The 22,666-nt window shown below is 34.2% G+C and overlaps 1 protein-coding gene across 32 annotated transcripts in view; it reads right to left on the minus strand.

Annotated features, from left to right (window-relative positions):
• The window catches only part of wdfy3 (WD repeat and FYVE domain containing 3), a 152,958-nt gene extending 131,299 nt beyond the window's left edge, over positions 1-21,659 (minus strand). For 16 of the 32 annotated variants that reach the window (XM_087253741.1, XM_087253737.1, XM_087253739.1 and 13 more), the window contains exons 1-3: positions 21,450-21,659; positions 3,007-3,217; positions 711-834 (exon numbers count right to left, since the gene is read on the minus strand). In XM_087253741.1, coding sequence (XP_087109867.1) covers positions 711-834; positions 3,007-3,186 — 304 coding nt within the window. In that variant the 5' untranslated portion in view covers positions 3,187-3,217; positions 21,450-21,659. Of the gene's footprint in view, positions 1-710; positions 835-3,006; positions 3,218-13,351; positions 13,591-21,449 lie in introns of those variants that run through there. The other 16 variants (XM_087253733.1, XM_087253725.1, XM_087253731.1 and 13 more) reach the window with 1 other exon arrangement.
• Positions 21,660-22,666: the final 1,007 nt, after the last annotated feature.

Consider the following 22,666-nt stretch of genomic DNA (forward strand, 5'->3'; position numbering starts at 1 on the left):
TATTTTTAGCCATGACAGAGATCTGATATTCTACTTGTCAGTTTCCTGTTTTGCATAAAATGGAGAATATTTGGTATTTCCTTTACTGCATTCTAAAATGGTCTGATATTAACATTTGCATGCATTTAATTGAAAATAGCTTAGGCTCATTGGAACCAGAAGTTTTATAATACATGCACATGCTTTTGACTCATGGATTTTCATTATCCTAACAATCAAAGCAAGTCAGCATTTAATAAAATATTGGCATTAAGTAAAAATGTCATCTGCGCGTCAATGTTCCTCACACAGGAAACACTTAACATAACATGTCAATGCATGTAACTAACATAAATCAATCAAACTAATGTGCAAAAGCAATCAAGTGTCGGTGAAATAACACATTAGCAGACCAGAAAGAATAATGTATCTTTTTTTTTTTCCAGAATATGCACTGCACAAAATAAATTCAAGCACTTTCAATGACCTGCATGTATGTTTTATTTTCAAAAACAATGAAGGGCCTTGAATTCCTTTTCAAGAAACTTTCAAAGATATCAAAGAAACCCTAGCAATAAAAATGCATTTTAACATCAGGTCTAAACAAGGCCTAAAAAAACCCTAGTCATGCATCAAAAGTGTTTACATGATATTTTGCATCATTTATGGTATGCAAAAAAACATCTTAAGCTTCTTATTTTAAGAACCCCAGTGTATTCAAATCAAAGTACCTGTAGATTTATTGGATGCCCTCCGTCTGATCTCAGTCACCATCAGTCTGGACACTTGTGTGGTGAACTGCAGCAGGTCTGAAAACTTCTCATTCATGGTGCTCGGTGGAGCATTCCCAAACACCTGTAACACACACAAACAACATTAACACAGCTCAAACACCCTCCTTTTCATGCAAGCCTCTGCAAAGATGAAGACCTGTTGAGTTAAAGCTAAAACTGAATCAGCAAATCACTCTCCTGATGTTCGTTTGTAGTTATTCAACTTTCACAGCAGAACAGATAAGACATGAAGTCTAAAAGCTGCCCTTCAGCAGGCCTATCATTTTAGTATATACCACAAACATTCATAAGCATCACAAGCCTGCCACATTTAAATCTATAACATCAGTACAAAAACAGGAGAGACATACCGCACTGTTAATGCTAATATGCATCATTTCTGATGGGTCTTTAACACTCATTCAAGTATGACAGTAAACAGAGAGGCTTGTTTCATCCCACTCAACAAGTGCACTCCAAACGCATGGATGCTGCAGCAGGTCAGAGCTCTTTTATACACAAGGATGAGGTCATTCGCAGTGTTTCTGAATAATCAGTGCTGGATGATTAGCGCCATCATGCTCTTCTGCAGCCTCTGAGAGTCACTTGATGTCATAATGACTACTAAGCCATTGTAAATTAAAGTACTAGTCATCACTGGTTTTCTTTTCATTGTTTTGAACTAACAGCAAAAGTATAGGGTAAATTACTTGGCTAAAAAAAACTGTGATTTAATTATTTAATTTAACATGAGTATAAAATGATTAGCTGTTTTAGGAAGGACACATTTTTAATGGTCTAACATTTTAATAATAAAATTATTTAAGTGTACATAAGCATTCAAAATGTTGGAATCAGTACAATTTTTATTTTACTCACCAAAATATAATGGAAACGGAAATATATTGAGAATAATTACTCATTGACTCATGCATCGGCTTAGTCCCTGATTTATCAGGGGTTGCCACAGTGGAATGAACCGCCAATTACTCTGGCACATCGTCACCTTGGAATTATAAAGTTCTATCTGCGTTGTGAATGGTCTTAAGATATTGAGCTTCAAAGTTTCTGCATTCCATAGCAAACAGTAATTGTGTAACATTTTTTTTTATATATATATAAAAGTAAACAACTTCTAAAAAAAACATGCCATAATGTAAATAAGTTGTCATTTAATAAGAATATTTCAATTACTCATTTTTGACAAAAATGTCAGATAGAACTTTATAATTCTAAGGTGACGATAAGAATGACGACAACCCAACAGAAAACAATTGTTTTAATATATGTATATAATATATATTTTTAACTAATTATTCCAATGCTGTCAAAGCTGAATTTATAGCAGCCATGCTCAGGGTTTCTGCAGGATCCACCAAGTTAAATTTAAGACTTTTAAAGACATTTTTAAGACCATTTTGAATGAAATGTTAGACTTATAAAAGGGCTAAACAATGCTAAGGAATTTTTCAAATGGCCCAAATTTAAAAGATTTTCATTTGCCCTATCAAAAACAGTTATTATAATTTAATATATTTAATAACATAATAATAATTTAATGATAAAAAATTATATATTTTTTATTATTAAATTCTAATAAATTATAAATTAATTCTAATAAATAATAATAAATGAAATCTATTTTTCTACATTTCACCACATATGGACACCCTACTTGACTACATTTCTGTTACTTTGTATAAACACTTAACACATAAAACAAGAATTCTCTGTCTGTGCTTATATATTCTCTTCTCTTCTACTTCATTCCTGTTTTTTTCTTCGCCCTTTTATGAAGAACTTTGTATTTTATACCTGCTTAGCTGTCTGTTTTGTTTTAAAAAAAAGACTCAATAAAAAATTTCTGCCCTACATTTTTGTGAAAATGCGATTTTCTCAGTAACAGAAAAATCTAACGAACAGTCTATTATGATCTTCCTATCTGAAATTAAAAAATAAATAAGCAGCAAGAGTTTTAGCATTAGCTTATTTAGCTTTAAAACTGCAACCAATGCATTGCTATTATACCTCAGTCTTATATTTAATGCCTTTTGAATGTTTTTTTCCTACCAGAGAGGCTTGAATCATTGATTATTTTAATTTTTTACTTTATTTTTAAACTGTAGTTTCACTATATTTCCTAATAAATCACATTTTTCTGATGCAAATGAGCTGACAATGCTGTCTCTTTGAATAAGCAGCCACCTCTCTCTCTCTCTCTCTCTCTCTCTCTCTCTCTCTCTCTCTCTCTCACCCGATTGAAAACAGGCAGCATCATATAGAGCTTCTCCTCCTGCTCTTTCTGTGTCATGTGGCGCGGCGGGTGGCAGAGCTCAGAGAAGAGGCGGCGCAGGTGCATCAGTCCCAGTGCGTTGTCCTGTGGGCTGCACTCCTCCTGCCGTGGCCTTCCCATGATCCTCTTCACCATATTCATCTTTAGAGGCTTCTTGAGGCCGAAGCCAGCCCTGAATCAGACACAAAAGAGAGGTTTTGTCATTGGAAATGGAAAAAAGGGAGGATAGGGAGGGTGGAAAAATATTGAGATGTCAGGGAAATTGACTGTGGACTGTGAAAGTCCATTTTAACGTGATGTGATATGCTAGCTTCCAATTGCAGATCAAATTCAGCCTATTTTATTTATTTTTGCAGTGAGCTGCTTCTGTCTGATCATCACTGTTCCTCTAGTTATAATTCTGCTGCAGGCACAGATATACCTGAATCCAAGATATTGTTTGTGTTCATTTCAAGGACATGCTGGAATGATAAAGGCTCTTCTATAAACTTGATTTATAGATTTCAACAAAAGGCCGTCAAATTATTATTAATAAGCTACTTGTGCAACTATTCTCATTTGTGTTGTCTGTTGCATTTCAGACCATTTCTACTATTTATTTTCAGTTGATTGATGCATGAAAATAGGAAACAAACTTTCTTTCTTTGTTTTTCCTACTATGGAATGTAATGGTTACAGTTTTTAAGCTTTCTTCAAAATACCTTCTTTTGTGTTTAACAGAATAAAGAAACTCTAAGGTTTACAACCACTTGAGGGTGACTAAACAGTAAGGCCCAATCCCAGAGTGTGGTCAAGTGTGGTCCTGAAAAATCTTCGTTCGAAGAGCTATTCACCCCTTACCCTTAGCCCTAAGCCTTCAAGCTAAAGAGAATTGGGACGCCTCTACCCTTTGGCGGGCACGCGCAAAACGAGGGGTAGGGGTAAGGGGAAGGGCTGAGGGGTAGAATTGGGATTGGGCCTAAGTACATTTTCATTTTTCAGTGAACCAAGCCTGCAAACTAAAATTATCCATACAGTATGAACAGCTAAAGTCAGAATTATTAGCCCCTCTGTATATTTTTTGTCTCGTTTTACGCTTGAACAACTAAGTGAATGCCAAAGTCTGTTTAATTAAATGTATTTTAATTACATTACAACATCGATGCTGTAAAAGGAACCGTATAAAACGGAAAAAAAATTACAAAAACAGGTCACCGGAAGTTTATCAGTATGGGAACAACACTAGCTCGGCATCTTCCCCCTTTTTTTCCTACATTCTTTAGTGCAAAGGTTCATTTAATACTTAATATGACAGAATGAAAGCTCCAGCAAACCTGTAAGCTTACACAACCAAATTCATGCTGTCTGGATAACAAATTCATTTCAAAGCATAATCCTCAAATTCTTTTCAAGCGTCTTTAAGATTTTTTTGCATGAGAAAAGTGATGCTAACGTGCTACACTGAATAATCAATGAAATCCTTATAACCCCTAATGTCTTCAAAGTAAACCTTCACATAACCCACTTTTATGTTTCAGATGCATCAGCAACACTAGTTTTTAGCATAATCTGCAAGAATTTTAGTTAGAATCAGATGTGTATTATCCTGCCCTACAGACCTTTAATGAGCTGCAAACTTTCAAAATATGCACTAAATCATATCCATAAGCAGTAACAAACTCACAAAGATGCGTACTAAAACATACACAATAAAGTCTTCCTTAAAATATGACATAAAGGAAAAGGAAAACATGACCTAAATAAAACTAAATATGCAAAAAAGCACACTTCACATCCATCTTGAATGAGCTTTAGTTGACAGTGTAGACAAAACAGTGAATGTGTCGTTAAATGTGCCAGGGGGAGCCAAACAAGCAAACAAATTTATCACTTTTTTGCCAGAAATAGGTTACACAGGAGACCCACAGACAGCTGGTAGACTTTATAAAATTGTGCCAACTGATTTCTTTAACTTTATCGCTCCTATTGACAAGATAGTTCATCAATTAAACGATGACACTTTCCTTTTGTTGATGAGTTTTTTTAGGCAATCTGTGTTTTGGTGTATTGCAGTAGGGGAAGCCCTAGTGCATGTCCTGATTGAGTTTCAGGATTTCTAAGTCTCCCAGGTATGAAATACAAAGGTGACCAGAGTAAGTGTAGATTAGAACACATGTAAAAATGTAAAAATTATCAGAGCTCGCCAAAGCAAAATTATCTGTCACTGTCAACCTTGACAAAATAATATGTATTTCACACCCACACAAACTATGTATAAAATACAAAATATGTATTATACATTTACACACACACACACACACACACACACACACACACACACACACACACACACACACACACACACACACAGGGTTTTTAGTTAGTTAATAAATATTAACTAAATATTATATAAATGCTTCAGTATACTAACTGACAGTTATTATTGAGCAGGTATTTCTGCTGTTTTGCTATATTTTGTGAACAAAAACACAAAACAAAAAACAAAATAAAACATGAATTTATTACTGGAGATAAAAACCTCTAGGGCTCAATGGTGCACTTTTTAAGACTTGTCGCCACCAACTGGTGTTTTTTTTTTTCATATTCATGTCTGATTTCATAAGTATTCACAGTGCGCACACTGAAATGATTGCACAGAAATCTCTACATACCATTTGTCTGTCTCAAATTGAGTAGAATACTGCGTCTATTAGACAGGTTTATTCAGTTTAATAAATAACTTCTGTAATTTATTGTGCTTAATTTTTCAACTTTTTACCAATATGGCTTTTCATAGAATGTGACACTAGTGTAAATAAACAGATGAGCTATCATGTATACAAAGGTGCAGCATACGTTTGACACCAAGTGGTTGAACTAGGTATTGCACTCCTGGTTTAAAACACACAAGCGCAGGTTGCCAGATTGATGACATCAACAGGAGTGTGACTGACTATCGAACCTTAAAGCTAATTTAAACTGTTCAACATAGAAGCAACGGCACGCAATAAAATGAGTATTTTTATATTATAAGCAGTTTTTGTTCTTACCAACACCTGAAATTTTTATTGTATAAACAGGTTTTATTTCTTGCAGTTGAACAACAAGATAAACTGACAATGATCACCTCAGGTACACCTCATGTGCTTTATTCAGTGTTAAATGCTAATAATGTCAATTTGAATACCCCTTTACAGGACATTTATTGCCATACTTCTGAAACCAGCAGCAAATAGTTTACTTCAGATCTTGAAAAAAAAACGTTTGAAATTGAACTTTAGAACTGTGACTCAGTGTAAGCCAACACAAATCAGTGATTCAGCATGTACATTTAATAATGTTAAAGTGGTTTAATATGTATTAATTAGATTATTAACCTTACCATTTCGTTGGAGTGCAGTGAGTGCACTATTCTGTGCTTCTAAATGGCTGTAATCAAATTTCTGTTGCTTATCACTGCAAATCTCGTCACGTAGCGTGTTGCTAGAACACACAGTTACAATGTAACCTGCTCACCTTTTGTTTACATTTGTAATATTTATATTATTGGCCAATTAACTGGCTAAATAACAACCACCTCATGTGGAACTCTGATTCTGCGTCACATTTCGGAGACTGTTACCGTACAAAGGAGGTAGCATGAGCTGGAGCTGGCTGAATGAATGAAATATGCAGGCCAAAAGCACCAAAAAACAAAGACAGACTTTTCAGCACAGAAAGCACATCACACAATTTTTGTTAAATATCTGCAAACATATTATGGTATTTTTATACTTAAGAAGAATCAAAAACTTACATTCAGCACCATTACTTACATTTAATTAAGTATTTTAAATAATGTTTAACTTGATAAGTTTATGAGAATAACACAAAATGTGTTTTTTTTCAAGCAGCAGATATTTTGCGATGGGGTTACCACCTCTGTCTCATTTTGATCCAGGAAAACCTATGTAATAATATATATAATACTAATAATAGTACAAGTAAAGCAACAAAAATAAATAATCAAAACTATTAAATGATGTTTTTTAAATAACTACAACTAAAATTGTAACTTAAATAAGCTATCAGGTTTATTTTTTATTATTATTATCTTTGTATTTCCTGTGAACAAACAGTTCTTCCTGGGGAAATGGTCTGTCTTCCTAAGTCTTGCTGTGCTTCAAAAAGTAAGGTCATGAATCAGGTCCAACTAGGTAATGCTTATAAACTTTGGGTAAAACAATGAAGCCTTCACCTTTACATCATCTGCTGAAGCCGGAGAGCACATGGGAAAAGTAGGACACACATCTGATCTGACAGACATTTTTTTTTTTTTCAACCAATGCAGCACTGTAATAAAAAATGAATGGTTCAGCAATGCCCTCAGCAAAAAGCCCAACATCTGTGAGCTGAAGCGGAGACGGGAACAGACCACAGACAAATACAGACACTGAAAATCAGCAGCAGCACTTGAAGATGAGAAACATGAGACCACCAAGAGCAACACTGACTTCATCCATCAAACTAAAAATATCTGCATTGTATCCAGGTTCCTGAATTTGAGTATCACCAACCTTGCAGCCACAATATATACACAAAGTGTCTGCTGCAACCACATAAAATACTTTAAGTGTCAGTGATTACGAAAAAAGCTTTTATAAACCAAACCTGCCCAATTGTACAAACAGGGAAATTAGAGAGTTCTAAAAGTGGCACATATGACCTGTGCAGCTAAAACAAAAACCGCTCAGCACTTTTTATGTTGCCAACAGTGAGTCAGCTGGTGGTTCTGCAAGTCTTATTTTCAGGTACAGGATCAACTGTATGTGAAACACCTCAAGTACTATCATGTCTGCTGAGTAAGAAAGTACAACACTGTGTTCATTGAGAGCAGCTCCTTCTCCTAGTCATTAAATACTCAGAGCTCATTTACAAGTTTCTCGGATTTCAATATCATAATCATTGTAAGAGAAAGAACATAAAGATCTCAAGACACAGTCTTTTTTTTAAACAAGTAAAATACACAAAAATGTACCAAAAATAGAAATGCTCTTAAAAGTGTCAAACAAATTCTTTGATCTTCTTCTAACAGTTGAACAGGCATTAACTTCGGTTCACGTGAATCTTAAGGAAATTGACCAGACACTCTTTAACATTCCTGACCCTTCTTATCTGTAGCAGTTGTCAAGCACCCCCATTAGCTTATCGAGTTTCACAGACATTGAGGGACACACTTTCTCTCAAATTTAAATTGATGATATCAGCCCAGCCTCATATGCTTTACATTTTTGAAATGTAAAATACATCGCTCTGGGTATGTTTCCTTGCACGTTTCAGATGACAAATCCACTTGAGGGCGCTGTTTACATTGTTGTGAATCTGAAATGCATGACCTATGTATGTTTTGGTGTGCATTTCAGATACGCATCATTGTTGGACATGTACGCAAGAAGGCGGGACTTGTTGCATCTAGACCAGCAAACCGCTGACCTAAATTATTTCCAAAAGTCATATTTTTTAAAAGCAGACGTAGGTGAAAAAGCACTGTGACCACTTAGATTTACCTTGAATTTACATCACAAATCCAAAATAAGCATGGGCTTTAAATGTTTTGATTGCTTTAAGTTAAGCATAATTCAGATAAGCGGGAATAAAGGGCACAAAATGAACTGCAATAATTGTTTTTAAGTACTATTACGAAAATCTCATAAACATAACTATGTTTTAATTGTCTGTACATTTATAAACACAATACTGCATTAAAGAATCACTAGTCAAAATGGTTGTCAAAACTCAATACATAAATAAATAAAATTATTTGATGCTATTTGTTGCACATTTCAGAATAACAATGAAGAATTAGGAGATTTTACTCTGATTTATTTTTTACTGAAATGTCATTTAATCACAAGGTTACTTTCCACCATTACAAATGCATTTAGTTTTAGAACTTTTTTCTTTTCTTTTTTTTCTTAGGATTTTGTAGTTCATCCACTTAAAAAAAAAAGATTTATTGAAAAACTATTTATACTGAAGATTCATTCTTTTTTTTTGGCTCAGTCCCTTTATTAATCTGGGGTTGCCACACCGGAATTAACCGACAACTTATCCAACATATGTTATAAGCAGCGGATGCCCTTCCAGCTGCAACCCATCACAGGATAACATTATATACTGAATATAAACAAAAAATGTAATTTAGTAAAGTTCAACTTAATTTTATTTGTTTAAATTCAGCCCATATAAATAGTTTGCAACCCCTTACATTTTAAAAAATGTAGTAAATCCAATAAATCATTTTATTCAGTGTATAATCAAATCATTTTCTGACCATGTTAGTTATTAAGCATAACTCCAATCATAAATTAGTTTAGTTTAACAGGTGTTCCAAAAAAAAATCTATTTCCTCTTGGTATTTGTCCTTCCTCAATGAATAATCCTGCCTTGGGACATACAGAGGCAGATTTGATGTAAATCGGTGGGGAGTAAGGTTGCTGGGACATGAAATCTTCAGTAAAATGTAGCTAAGCCTTTTACACTTTAAGTCTTTCATAGCATTTCTTAGAGGGCTGCCAGCTCCAATGACTGTCTGAGAAAGCAAAGTAAGCTCCAAAGGACTGTTCAGAAGAGAAAAAAAGCAGAGCTTCAGCCTCGTCAAAGCCTTTCAAAGACTCTTGGGAATACTGAGTGACGTAAACACAAAAACCCTCACATCTCTCTCACTGTTATGGGTGATGGAAATGCAGAAGTGAGAGCGAACATTTCCCACCAAGGCTGCAAGACAACAACAGGAGGTGGTGTCAGCTGTCCTGCTACAACACACAAACATACTAGGGCTGCACGATATTGGGAAAATCTTACATTGCAATATTTTGTCTTTATTTGGAAAGAATTCTTCATTTTAGATCAATTGGGGTGATTTAATAAGGGATTGGATCTTGAATAATATATATAAATATATATATATATATATATATATATATTTATATATATATATATATATATATATATATATATATATATATATATATATATTATATATATATATATATATATATAAATATATATATATATAATATACCACAGATAAATAGGAATTACAGTTTTCTAGACGGTCATCTTTATTGTTTTTAATGCAATTTTTATTAAAGTTACAAACATAATAATTTCTTGTGGCCGGATGTTTTAAACTCTGAAAAGATTAAACGTTATTACAGTCAGAGGCCTTTAAGGATAGTTTAGCCAAAAGCGAACATTTTCTTACTAATTATTCACCCTTCACTTGTTCCAAACATTTATGAGTTATTAAAATATCTATTTTTTGTGTTCAACATTAAATCGAAACCCATAAATGTTTGAAAATCATGAGTAAAGTTTAATTTTTGGGTGAACTACCTTTTTAACTCCATCATAATTCAACTCTACATTGATTATAATCAAATATAATCCCAACTCAACATTGAAAATCCTGTGATGCGACAATTGAGGATGCACACATTGTGATACAGATGCTGAAATTATATTTTGTGCAGCCTTAATACAGTCAACGACTGTTCAGTCTGTAGTTCTTTCATCTTTAAATTTGCCAGCAGTTACAACTTCCAAATGAATTTAATTATGCATTTAGAAATGAATTTAATTATAATATGTTTACACAAAAATAAATGATTTAATTTTAATAAATTAGATTCTGAGTACTTAGTTAAATATCATGTTTATCTCCTATAACAAAATAAATAAAATAATAATAAAGTTGTTTGGTTTTACACAAAAAAAATCTAATTTCCTAAGTCTAAGTCTAAGTATTACAAAAGTGTCTAAGTATTTATGTAAGCTATCAGTCCAAAATTTGAATAATGCAATAATGAGTTTTTTCACACATTATTTTTTTTATCAAAAATGCAGTTAAAAGAACATTTGTGAAACCTTATTACAATTTAAAAGAATAATTTCATTATTATTATTATTATTATTATTACAATGCATTTACAGAGGGTGTGGATTAACAATTTAATGTTCCATTTCCTGCACAAGCTCATCATTCAGCTTGATAAGCCCTCAGCGTTGTCAGGAGCCATTAGTATTAATTTTGTTTTGTCTGTAAATGCTTTAACTCGCAAAATGCCAGTTGCTGTTCACTCACAATTTATGAAACAGAACCACAGTTTAAGTGGTTCAATTTAACTTTTTTATCACCTAAATCTTGGATGGCTTGAGGGAGAGTAAATAAACAAGGGCTGCACGATATTGGAAAAGTCTGACATTGTGATATTTTATTTTGCTGCAATTTATATGTAATAAAATCGTTAACTTTGATTGGAATAATCTTGTAGAAGACTGAATCAAAGACATTGCAAGAATAAATAAATAGGATCAAAGAGCATAAATAAGAGCAAAGGTAAAAGTGAAAAAAGTAGTCAGATATTCAGGTACAGTAATACGATACGATATTACAATGATATATTGTGCCTGATAATAACAGATCACTATATCAGCGATATATTACAAGAAAATTATCCACAATTTATCATAATATTTGTAAACAAAATCCTAAAAAGTTATAAGATGTATTCCTTTTATTAACTGCACATATATTTCACAGAATTTCAACATTGTTATGTGCGATCCACCATTACGAGAAGCGCCACCTCATGCAAATCGCTATTTTGTCCTGCCCCTATTGAATAATCAAATGTAATGTAAAAGGTAAACACTGTACATTCTACATTGCAATCTCAACTCCAAATTGCAGATGATGCAATGTGACTATTAGGAATGCACACATTACAATATCAATGCTGATAAGATGCAGCTCTAAAACAAAAACGGTAAATTATTATTTTTTTTTTTTGGGTACACTACCTCTTTAGATTTTAAATAAATAAATACGACAAACAAATAAATAATTGTTCGATTATTAACTTTCCTTTGGCTTAGTCCCAGATTTATCAGGGGTCGCCTCAGCAGAATAAACCGCACAAATAAATCATCAAAAGAACCAATTAAATTGAAATTTTCTTCAGGTTAAAAATAAATAAATAAATAAATATTAGTGTTATTGGAAGATGCGGCAGAAACTGATTAATTAGCACAATTACCACAAAAAAATACTGCAAATATATTTAATATTAGTGCTAGTGGATGCAGTTATGCCAAAGTGACTTACAAGAGAGTACATGTACCTTCAAATATACTGAGTTTAATTACACTTACGCAATACAAGTCAAGCATAACAACTAAACCTCAAGAGTCAACAAGAACTGTAATACAAGTGCAAACTCAGAAGTTTTAGCACACAGTGTACAACACATCAATACTGTACACAAAAACAGTATAATAGCAAAGTGATAGCTGCTACTTTCTTATAGCAAGAGTCTACTGTGAAATTCATTTCGCCACTGATTATACCATGCAAGTTCCATTAATTGACAACTTACTGCTTCAACTCTAAAACAAATAGTTTTAAAGATCATTTTCAGAGCTGACCATGTATACTTTTTGCTCTGCTAAGCTCTCCCTATACCCAAAATCTCCTTAAGAATAGGTAAATTAGCGTTCAGCTCTGTACATTTTACAACTGAGTAGGAGGACAAATAAACTGGTTACATAACGACTGTTCACATCAACAAGCTGAAGTGACACGGTCCAAAATAACGATCCGAACACTAACCAATCACTGATTACCTAACACTCAAGTCACCATCTCTCCAACTAAAAAGACCTTTTCTGTGTAAATCATGATGCTGAATGAGTCACAGTATAATGAAGCCTTTAGTGTTAAACAAGTCTTGACCTGATTCGCAACAAGCAGCCAGAAACCAGGTGTTTGAACGCTTCAAAAAAAAAAAGAAGAAGAAGAAGAAAAAAAAATCACAATTCCAAGAAAAGAATGACTGCCAGCCAGGATGATGCAGTGAAGAAATCATTTACGCCCACAACGCCTGATGATGAAGATGCTTATTGCATCAAAAATAGATGAGATATAATCTTACATCTGAAACATCTCTTCTCCAGCAACCTCTTGTTGCTCCACATAATCGTTCCTCCGGGAAGAACGGCATCGTCGTTTCACTTGCTGTGCCATCTGTCATTTGCCTACTCATCTGTTTTACCTTCAACAGCCATTAATTCTTTCAAAACTATAACAAGAATCTCACGTGGGCATCCAAAAATGTGATTCTCAAACATAATTGTAGTGAAGCGCTGCCAAAATCCTCAGCAGAAAGTAAGAAGCCATTTCAAGACCACCATCGCAGCAAATAAATCCATGACACACGGCTCTGAACTGTAAACAAACGCCTTGTCACCATGGAGACACGCTGATCAAACATGTTTTTTTCCATACCTACTGTTCTCCCGGTGCTCTGCAAGCATCCTGCGTAGTTAACGATGCACTTCCGATCCTAAGATTGCTGAAGAAAATAATGGTTGTTAATCTGAGCCGTGCCGATGAGGGAAAAAAGAGAGAGGGCAGAGCATTTATAGGACGCTGTGGGAGGGAGCGGCGATTCAGGCTCGTCGCTGGCACTGCCAGGAGACCTGTGCGCCAGAGAGCCAAGCAGCCTGCAGGGACTGGCACAGCTGATCCACCCTGTCACCAGCTCTACCACGTGGACACGTCATGGGGGGGCGACCAGTGTCATACCAGGAGATACCAAATCAAGAGTAAAGGGGGATCCATCGATAATGATCGAGGAGGAACTGCAAATCATGGCAATGCCTTAGTAAGTCTACACGAGAGGGCACTTTGAAAAGGAGAAGTCAGTCATCTGACTTATAGAACATCCACACACAGACAAAACACTTGAAACAGACTACTCCAGCACTATGGATGTGATATTTGAACGTTTTACATTAATTAATCTGGCAATGACAATGCTCAGAGTGCCCCATCTTGAATTGACATTCAAAATATGTTTGTTTTTCTTAAATATATTTAAGTTCCCCCAAAAAAGGCAAATAAGCATGCGTTATGGGAGTGACTACACTGTAAAAAATGCTGGGATCTACACAATTCTTTCATGTCGTTGGCAACACAAACCGATTAACTTCATGATTTTTACAAATTAAGTGGAATAAACATAAAACTATTAAGTTGTCCCACAAAAAAAAAGAATTGTGTTGTTTCAACTCATTTTAAATAAGTAGTTCAAACCAGCAGCAAAAGTATTTTTGAATGTAGGACAAACATCTAATACAACGTTATAAGTCATATCATATCTTGATAACGAAAAATGTCATGATTTAATACATTTTGTTCATTAAATTGATTGATATTTTTAAATCATTGACCACATTTAAATCTGACTGTGTTTGATTGATAATGTTAAAATAAAAAAAAAGTATGAAATATTAAACACTTTTATAAACTAATGATTGCAGACATCATAAAATATTGCTAATTAAAATGCTTAATATAAACATTGTATTTACAAGTGTGCAAATTTCTCTTGTTCTCGTTTCTGCTTTAAGTGTAATATTGCACTCTTTTAAATGATGATAAAGTATTACTGTAAACTAGAGGTGTGAACCTTAACTGATCTTATGGTTCGGTTTCGATTATCATGCCATTCTTTCAAATCAATTCGACATCTCGGTGCATCATGGTGTATAGACGATGCTTTCCATACACAGTTGTATATTTTAATTCAAAACAACAATTCTTGTGTTAAAATGTATCATTTAAAAACACATCTTATATGTTTTTGTAATACAATTTTGTCCTTTAATACAAGCAGTCGTTATATGTAATGTACCTTTAATTTAACCTGCTCAAAGAAAACACTCTTTTTGAATGTTTTAAATAAAACTCCAGTACATGCAGAGAACAACATGAGCATTTAAGGCAAATAAACAAACGTAAATAAAAGTCTGCAAGCTCTGTCGATCAAGTTGTTAAACATTGGTCACAAGCTCAACAGAAAGGGCTGCGATTGGCTCTAACGTCTGCATCGCGATGCATCGAACAATTAATTGACACCCCTACTGTAAACAATGTTTTTTTGACACCAAGAAATATTATGAAATATTATGAAATGATAGACTTTTAATTTTGTCAATTTTGTCAATATATAATCATATTGCACAGCCCTAGATAAACAAAAAAATTACAGAATTATTAGTATAATTAAGCATTTTTTGTAATTTCTGTGAATCTGTATGTACAAATAATGATTTTCACATGATGAGGGACCTTAGCTAAACACAACAAATAAAGGTTTAAATTATAGATTTTTTAAAATAATTAAATTATGAAACAATATAACACATAAAAAGGTATAGAGAATTAGGGATGTTACAAAAGGAAAGTATAAAAAAACACACACACACACACACACACACACACACACACACACACACACACACACACACACACACACACACACACACACAAAACATCACATAAAGGGCAAAACAATCTGACTGCAGCAAAGCACTAAATAACAGTCTGAGGACATAAAGATCAAAACCAGCTCACAAAGACACAAAAGTAGAGAATTGTTGCTCAAAGCACATTACTGCTGGCTGCTTTTACGGTTACTCAAACATGAGGAATACTTCAGCTAAAGTTCTTTGCATGTACTGTGAGTCATGTTTCCTATAAAGTCATTTAATCGAAACCTACAGCTTCAAGACTGTAGTAATGTGTAAAATATCACAAGTGTGATCTAAAGTGTTTGCTGATTCACCGCAAAATACACACGGAGCACAAGTTCACTTGACAAAGCAGATTTAGAATTGTGCTCCTCTGTGTTATCAAGCACAGGTGATGACTGAGTAGTGCAGTTTCAGACAGCATGTACCTATTGAAATAAAAATAAATAATTCATAGGGATCAAAGATGTTTTTTAAGGAATAAAAGAATATAAGTGTAATAAAATGTTTGTGATCCCCATGCATATTTTAAAATTTCTTTCCTAATACATTAGTATTCTTTTTACCAAGCAATAATACTAAAAATTTTAAATTAGAATCAAGTTAAAAGTGAGCAATTATTATGTTATATGTTTTAATATGTACAGGCAGGAATAAGCATATTTTGATTCTACATTCAAATGTAAAGTTATTGATTATGACACATTATTTCTACCAAAGCTTACATTACATTATTAAATATTGAAGGGCACATATTTTACCCTTTTTACTAGATGGAAGATAACCCTTTGGTGTCACTACAATGTGTCTGTAAAGTTTCAGCTCAAAATACACATTAGATTATTTATTATAGCCTCCAGAATATGCCCATTTTGGTGTCTGGATACATTGTAGATGTTTTTGTAGCCTGTGACTTTAAATGTTTATGCTTCTCCCAACCCACCGTTCCCATGTGCGTGCTTGTCATCATGCGTTACATCAGTTAAACAGCACAGCAACAGAGACAGCCTCAGATGAATCTGAAATACAGCTCATTAGTCAAAAATACCAAGTAAGTTCGTTTGATGTATTTGTGGTGGCGTTTATTCAAGCCTTTCTGAAATGATGAGCTTTGTTGATTTCATCTTAGGTGCCCTTTAAGTAAATCTAATAAATCATAAAAAAGAAATTCAGTTGAAACATTTTAGATTATTTTAAGCTAAAGCAACATAAAAACATTTATTTCTCAAGACTCACTGATCAGATAATTTTTCACGCAGTGCATTTAATGGACTATGTAAACAAAATCATATTTGACTATTTAAACTGAGGCCGAAATGAATATAAAATGGATCAATTACAATAAAACAACATTTTATATGAAAATAAACAGTTTAATTGTGTTACTCGATATCATAACAATTGCAATATTGTTACATCAAATGTGCTTTATACTTAAGAACAATGAACAGAAAGGTTAATAAGGTTGAATAAATTCCATTTTCCAAATTCTCATTTTATCTGTTTACTTTTAGCCAAACTTCTTGCAGCACCACAGTGAGTAAATATCTTTCTCTAATTCTAGTGAAGTGAGAAATATTAATGTACAATTGCTTCCTTTTCCAAACTGACCATTATTGCCCCCTGCAGATCTCACATCAGATGGACAAATATCATTAAAGTCCACTGAACAAGACATTATGAAGCAAAATACATTTCTGTGAGCCAGTCAGTCACAATTCACCATGTTTTACATTAGATCCATACTTTCTAAATGGCATGGACTGAATGTACTGTAACATTGTACAATAACCTAAATTACCTCATCTAAAAGCACAGCAACAGAACAAAATATCATTAATTTAAAAACAAAAAGCTTGAACTACAAATCCTGTAAGCCAAACAAGTTTTAATAATGGACATACAAGGTTTATAGCATCCAAATGTGTGCAGTTTAGGTGATGTGTGACTGATATGGCCTCAAGCCAATATTATGATGACTCTGGAAGAAAAGCAGGTTCAATGACTTGCACAATACAAACGATTGGGTTGTTGATATAATGAAACCACAATCATAGCCTTTCTCTAATTGTATTCATAGTTCTGTATGGAATTACAAAGGCACGCAATACAAATGAAATGGCATGTAAATGAGTAGCCGGGAGGTGTCGATACCACACACAGCTGCTAGTGAGTCCATGACCCCTCACCTAACACAGCTGCCCAATACCTCACCATCACACTGTGTCCCAATCAATCACCACGGCCTTCAAATCACAACTTATGACATTATTGAGATTAGCTTCAGCCTTAATGAATGTGTATGTGAGTGTACAGTGATATTATTCACATCAATGTCTCCAGTGAATCAAACATCAGATTCAGACAGACAGATAGAGAGATAGACAGAAAATGGGGGGAATTGGGGTATTGCCATACATACATACAAACAAATTCAGGCAGATAGATACATACCCAGTAGATAAACACAAACAGAGAGATATACATAGGGAAAAACACGCACACGCACATTAAAAAATATAGATTTAAATTGGGGTTTAGATACACACACATTCAAACCCATTTAGACAGATATACAGAAAGATAAACAGACAGATAGACAGATGAGCAATTCCATGCATTTCAACCTCGCCATGAAAGAAATAGTTTTCACTAAAATAGAGAAACCATTTTTAAGTTGTTTGAGTAGGCTTGCATTTTACAGTACTGTACAAAATAGGCATGGGACGATAACCGTTTTCAAGGTATACTGTGGTTTGGAGAAGTCAAGGTTTAAAAACCACCAACATTTTCTGTAATACCTTTCCAAAGGTATGTGCAAGAGTTTTTATTTACATTTTTTGTTTGTTTTTAGGACAACAGTGTCTTCAGCAAATAAAATCTCCAAAGATACCATTTTAAATTGTAAAGAAATCTGTGTTTTTGAAACAAATAAAAACAGCAGAAGTCAATTATTCATTTGAATTAGTTTGCCGGACAGGTTTACTGTTCCAAAATATTATAAATCTTTCAAAAAATAGAATAAATTGTTTTCAAAGGGGGAAAAGGTTTTAGTTATTAACCAGACATTTTAAAAGAATATATTTTAGCAGTGATCATGATACCGTGTAACAGTGATATTTTAAACCAAGGTTATCATACCATCAGAATCTTATACTGGTCCATGCCTAATTCAAATACTCAAAAATGTCTCTTTCAATGTCTTTAAACATTTTTTTTTTTTTTTGAGTTTTGGGCATGATTAAAAAAGCTCTGTTCACACAGGCGAGGACGTTCCAGATTTTTTGGGGAAAAGAGCATTCACACATCCGGCAAAATACCGGTAAATTCTGACATCATTAACAAGAAATGAGCTCTATTTGTAAACACAGAAGGGGTCTGGCTTTTGTTGATGCTTTCACTTTTGTTTAAAACTTTAGCATTCATGCAGGTGCTTTTCTCCCAGAGACATCCAAAGGCAAAAGCGCGAACTAAATATTTACACATTTGACAAATCCTGTGGATAAGTAAATGATAAATGATTTATTTGAATTATTTAGCCTGGCCTGTTTACTGCTCAAAAATATTTTACATGTTTCTTAAAATATATTGTGTTCAATGAGGGAAAAATGTTTTTCACACAGACATAAATAAAACATATTTTAGAGCAGTAATCACAATACTGTGCTACCATATTTTTATCCAGGGTTATCAAACTGTCAGAATCTTATACCGGTCCATTGCCTACACACAAGTGACCATTTCATATTACATCAAACAAATAAGGTTTGCTTTAAAGAGCGCTAACTCAAGTGTTTCCTCTAGGTTTTTTTCAGCTGTGGCGGCAATCCTTTTACACAGATCCACCAACTACCTATGGCGTTATTTCAATGACAAATGTCGTGAGCACAGTATTACAAGTTGAAATCGAATTCATGTAATACAAGCATGCCAATCTCTTTGCTTGCGCACCAATTTCCTCTGTTCATGCACAAAACTTCTAGGACGTCTTCAAATATTCACTGCGCAAGTGCAGATCTTCTTGTGCGCTCTCCATATAAACGCTGCCGAAGTGCGATTTAGTGCATTTATGTAGTGAGTATGTCTTCAACATTTATTAGATTTGCTAGGATTATTTATGTTTGCTAGGATGCTATTATGTCACCAATAGACTCACAGAGCGGCATTTATGCATCCTGAAGTAAAGTGAAACAGCTATAAACTCCAGCAAGATAAATCCTTTGTTTCTTGCATACAGAATCATAGACCTTTATATTTTGAGTATAATTACGGAAACTCTGTTCATCCTAACTGAAAGCTATACATTGTGTTTTCTATAAAACAACCAAAAAATAAATAAATAGAACTGAATGTTTTGAATGAGAAGCTGTAATGTAGCACTGGCGGAATGAATATTGGTGTGGCGCCCCGCCATAGAAGAAACCTTGAACTCTTATCCTTTTAATTAACATAAGATCTTTTGGGTTGTGAAGTTTATTTCAGAGAAATTTTACAAAGTGTGTTGTATACTGTGAATTCTTTGGTCACATCCATAATGCATGTTCATTACCCTCATTTAAAATATGTTTACAGATTGATATTTTTCTGCTTCCTTAACTCTGTGGTTAGTAGGCATGGGACGATAACCATTTTAAAGGTATACCACCTTTAAATAGTTTTGAAATAGTCAAGGTTTTAAAACCACCAATTTTTTTTGCTATACCATTCCTACGGTATATGTAAGGATTTTCATGTACGTTTTTCTTTTTTGTTTGTTTTTTAGAACAACAGTATCTTCAGCAGAAAAGATATCCAAAAAATGCTGTTTTAAATGGTAAAGAAATCTGTGTTTTTGAAACTAAAGAAGACAGCAGAGGTCAATGATTCATTTAAATTATTTAACCTGACATGATTACTGCTCCAAAATACTTTAAATATTTCTCAAAATAAACTATATTGTGTTCAAAGGGGGGAAAGTTTTAGTTTTTTACCCAGACATTTAAATAGAATATATTTTAGAGCAGTAACCACAATACCATCCAACCGTGATATTTTTATAAAAGGTTATCATACCGTCAGAATCTTATACCGGCCCATGCCTAGTGGTTAGGTTTTTTTTTGGGACCTATAAACAGATGGTTCACTATAGTATTAAATTTTCTGTGAATACATGTTTCAGGTTTCTGCTGCAAATGTCACATCCATAACACTTAAATGCTCAGATACTGAGGGAAATTGAAGTACAGACACAGTCAAACATACAGACATACAGACAGACAGGCAGATGGATGGAAGGGATGGATGGAGTATGGACATCTGGGGTATATTGTCAGCCAAAGTAAACTCTGTACAGTAGGCTACATACAGTTGACAAAAATTAAACCAGTAAAAGTAAACAAAACGTAAAGGTTAAAGACAATATACGCATTTTGTGAATATACATTATTATAAATTATAATAAGCATACAAGGACAAAAATCATACGTTATGACAATGTAAATATACAGGAAAATTATAATAGCACGAGAGAGGAAAATAACATCGAATATCAAGCGGATTATAAAATATTACATGACATATCATCGTGTTTGTAAACTGACAGCGGCTAAAAACAAATCCAGTAACGTTACAGTCGTGGATGAGGCGATATCCTCAGTGACAGTGCGAGCTCACAACACAATTACAGCTCACCAGACACCGCCTAAATAACCTCAAAATGAGCCATAATAATCACGCATACGATTAACTCGAGCTCTTTCGCAATAAGCTAGAGTATTTGTGAATTGTCTCCACATGAATGATTATTCGCCTGCAGCTAACGTTAACAGGCTAGCGGAGTCCACCTATCTATCCTATCCTAGCCACGGCTAATCGCCCGGCTACACACAACCCGAACTGTGCGTTTCATTTCCAACAAGCAGGACTGCATGGACAACCATTTATTTAAACCGAATGCCATCTTTACGTTTGTCGAAATAAATAATAACGGAGCTGTGTTTTGGAGGAAGAAAGCTAGCGTGTGTGCGCGCCTGTGTGTATGTGTGTGTTTTGCATGTCTCCAGTGTATCCGCATATCCATGAGAACTCACCAGACCAGCCGATGCGATCAAGCTTCACTGAGAACCGCTTTAAAGAGACCCTCTCGCGCTCTTCAAGTCCATATTTCACGGCTGATGCCACTGCTTTCTAGGCGATCGCTGGCTGTGGTAAATCAGCTAGCTAGTGGCCATATTTAATCCTCGACATCCCAAACAACACAGGCTCGAGCTCGTCCCAGCAGCTCCAGCTCTACTTCATCTGAGCGGTGTGGTGGGAGACGCTGCTTCACACAGAGCTCGCCGGAGGTGGAGTGTCATTACACGGGAAACAGCGACACCTGCTGGTCTGAAACAAACCGGTGGCCTGCACACTGCAGGTGAACGGGGGGAAAATAACTCACATTTATCAGCATATTTCCCTCGGTTGTTTGCCTACAGTAGCAACGACAAATATGCTATTTGTATTATACATTTTAAGTTTTATGTTTAAATATCCAAACAATAATTATTTAATGATTGAATATGCAGTAATTTGCACACATTTCTTGCCCAAAATCTAAATTGAAGGTTTAATTTTTTTGACAATAGACAATTTTTCAGAAAATACAGAAGTTAGCCAGACTATTGTGTACATATTGAGGCATTAAGAAGCCTAGCTCTATATTAAAATAAAAAGTCTGAACTGCTGTAACACTGACTAATCTTAAAATGTTACATTTCATTTAATTTTCGGTTGTCTTTTTATTAATCAGGGGTAGCCACAGCGCAATGAACCGCCAACTTAACCAGCATATGTTTTATGCGGGTTGCACACACGTATTCACACAAACACTAAGGACAATTTAGCTTATCCATCTCATCTATAGAGCATGTCTTTAGACTTGTGAGGTAAGCACCCGGAGGAAACCAACAGGGAGAACATGTAAACTCCACACAGAAACACCAACTGACCCAGCCGAGGCTCGAGGCAGCAACCTTCTTGCTGTGAGGCGATTGTGCTATCCATTGCGCCACTGTGATGCCCATTTAAAATATTTTATAAAACACTAAAAAAATACTTAAATTTCATATTTGAACATGGCATAATAATGGTTAAACCTAATGATGCAGTGGGAACATATTCCTCTGTAAAAACCTTCATTTTAGACAGATTTATGGCTCAGCACAGACATTTCATCAAAGTCATTTTTAGATAATGAGGTTTAAAGATACATATTTTAAAAATACACAGTATATATAGCAATCAAAATCTACATTCAAAGAAATCA

The sequence above is a fragment of the Danio rerio genome, chromosome 5 (genome assembly GCF_052040795.2).
Source record: "Danio rerio strain M-AB ecotype USA chromosome 5, GRCz13ab, whole genome shotgun sequence".
Taxonomy (NCBI): domain Eukaryota; kingdom Metazoa; phylum Chordata; class Actinopteri; order Cypriniformes; family Danionidae; genus Danio; species Danio rerio.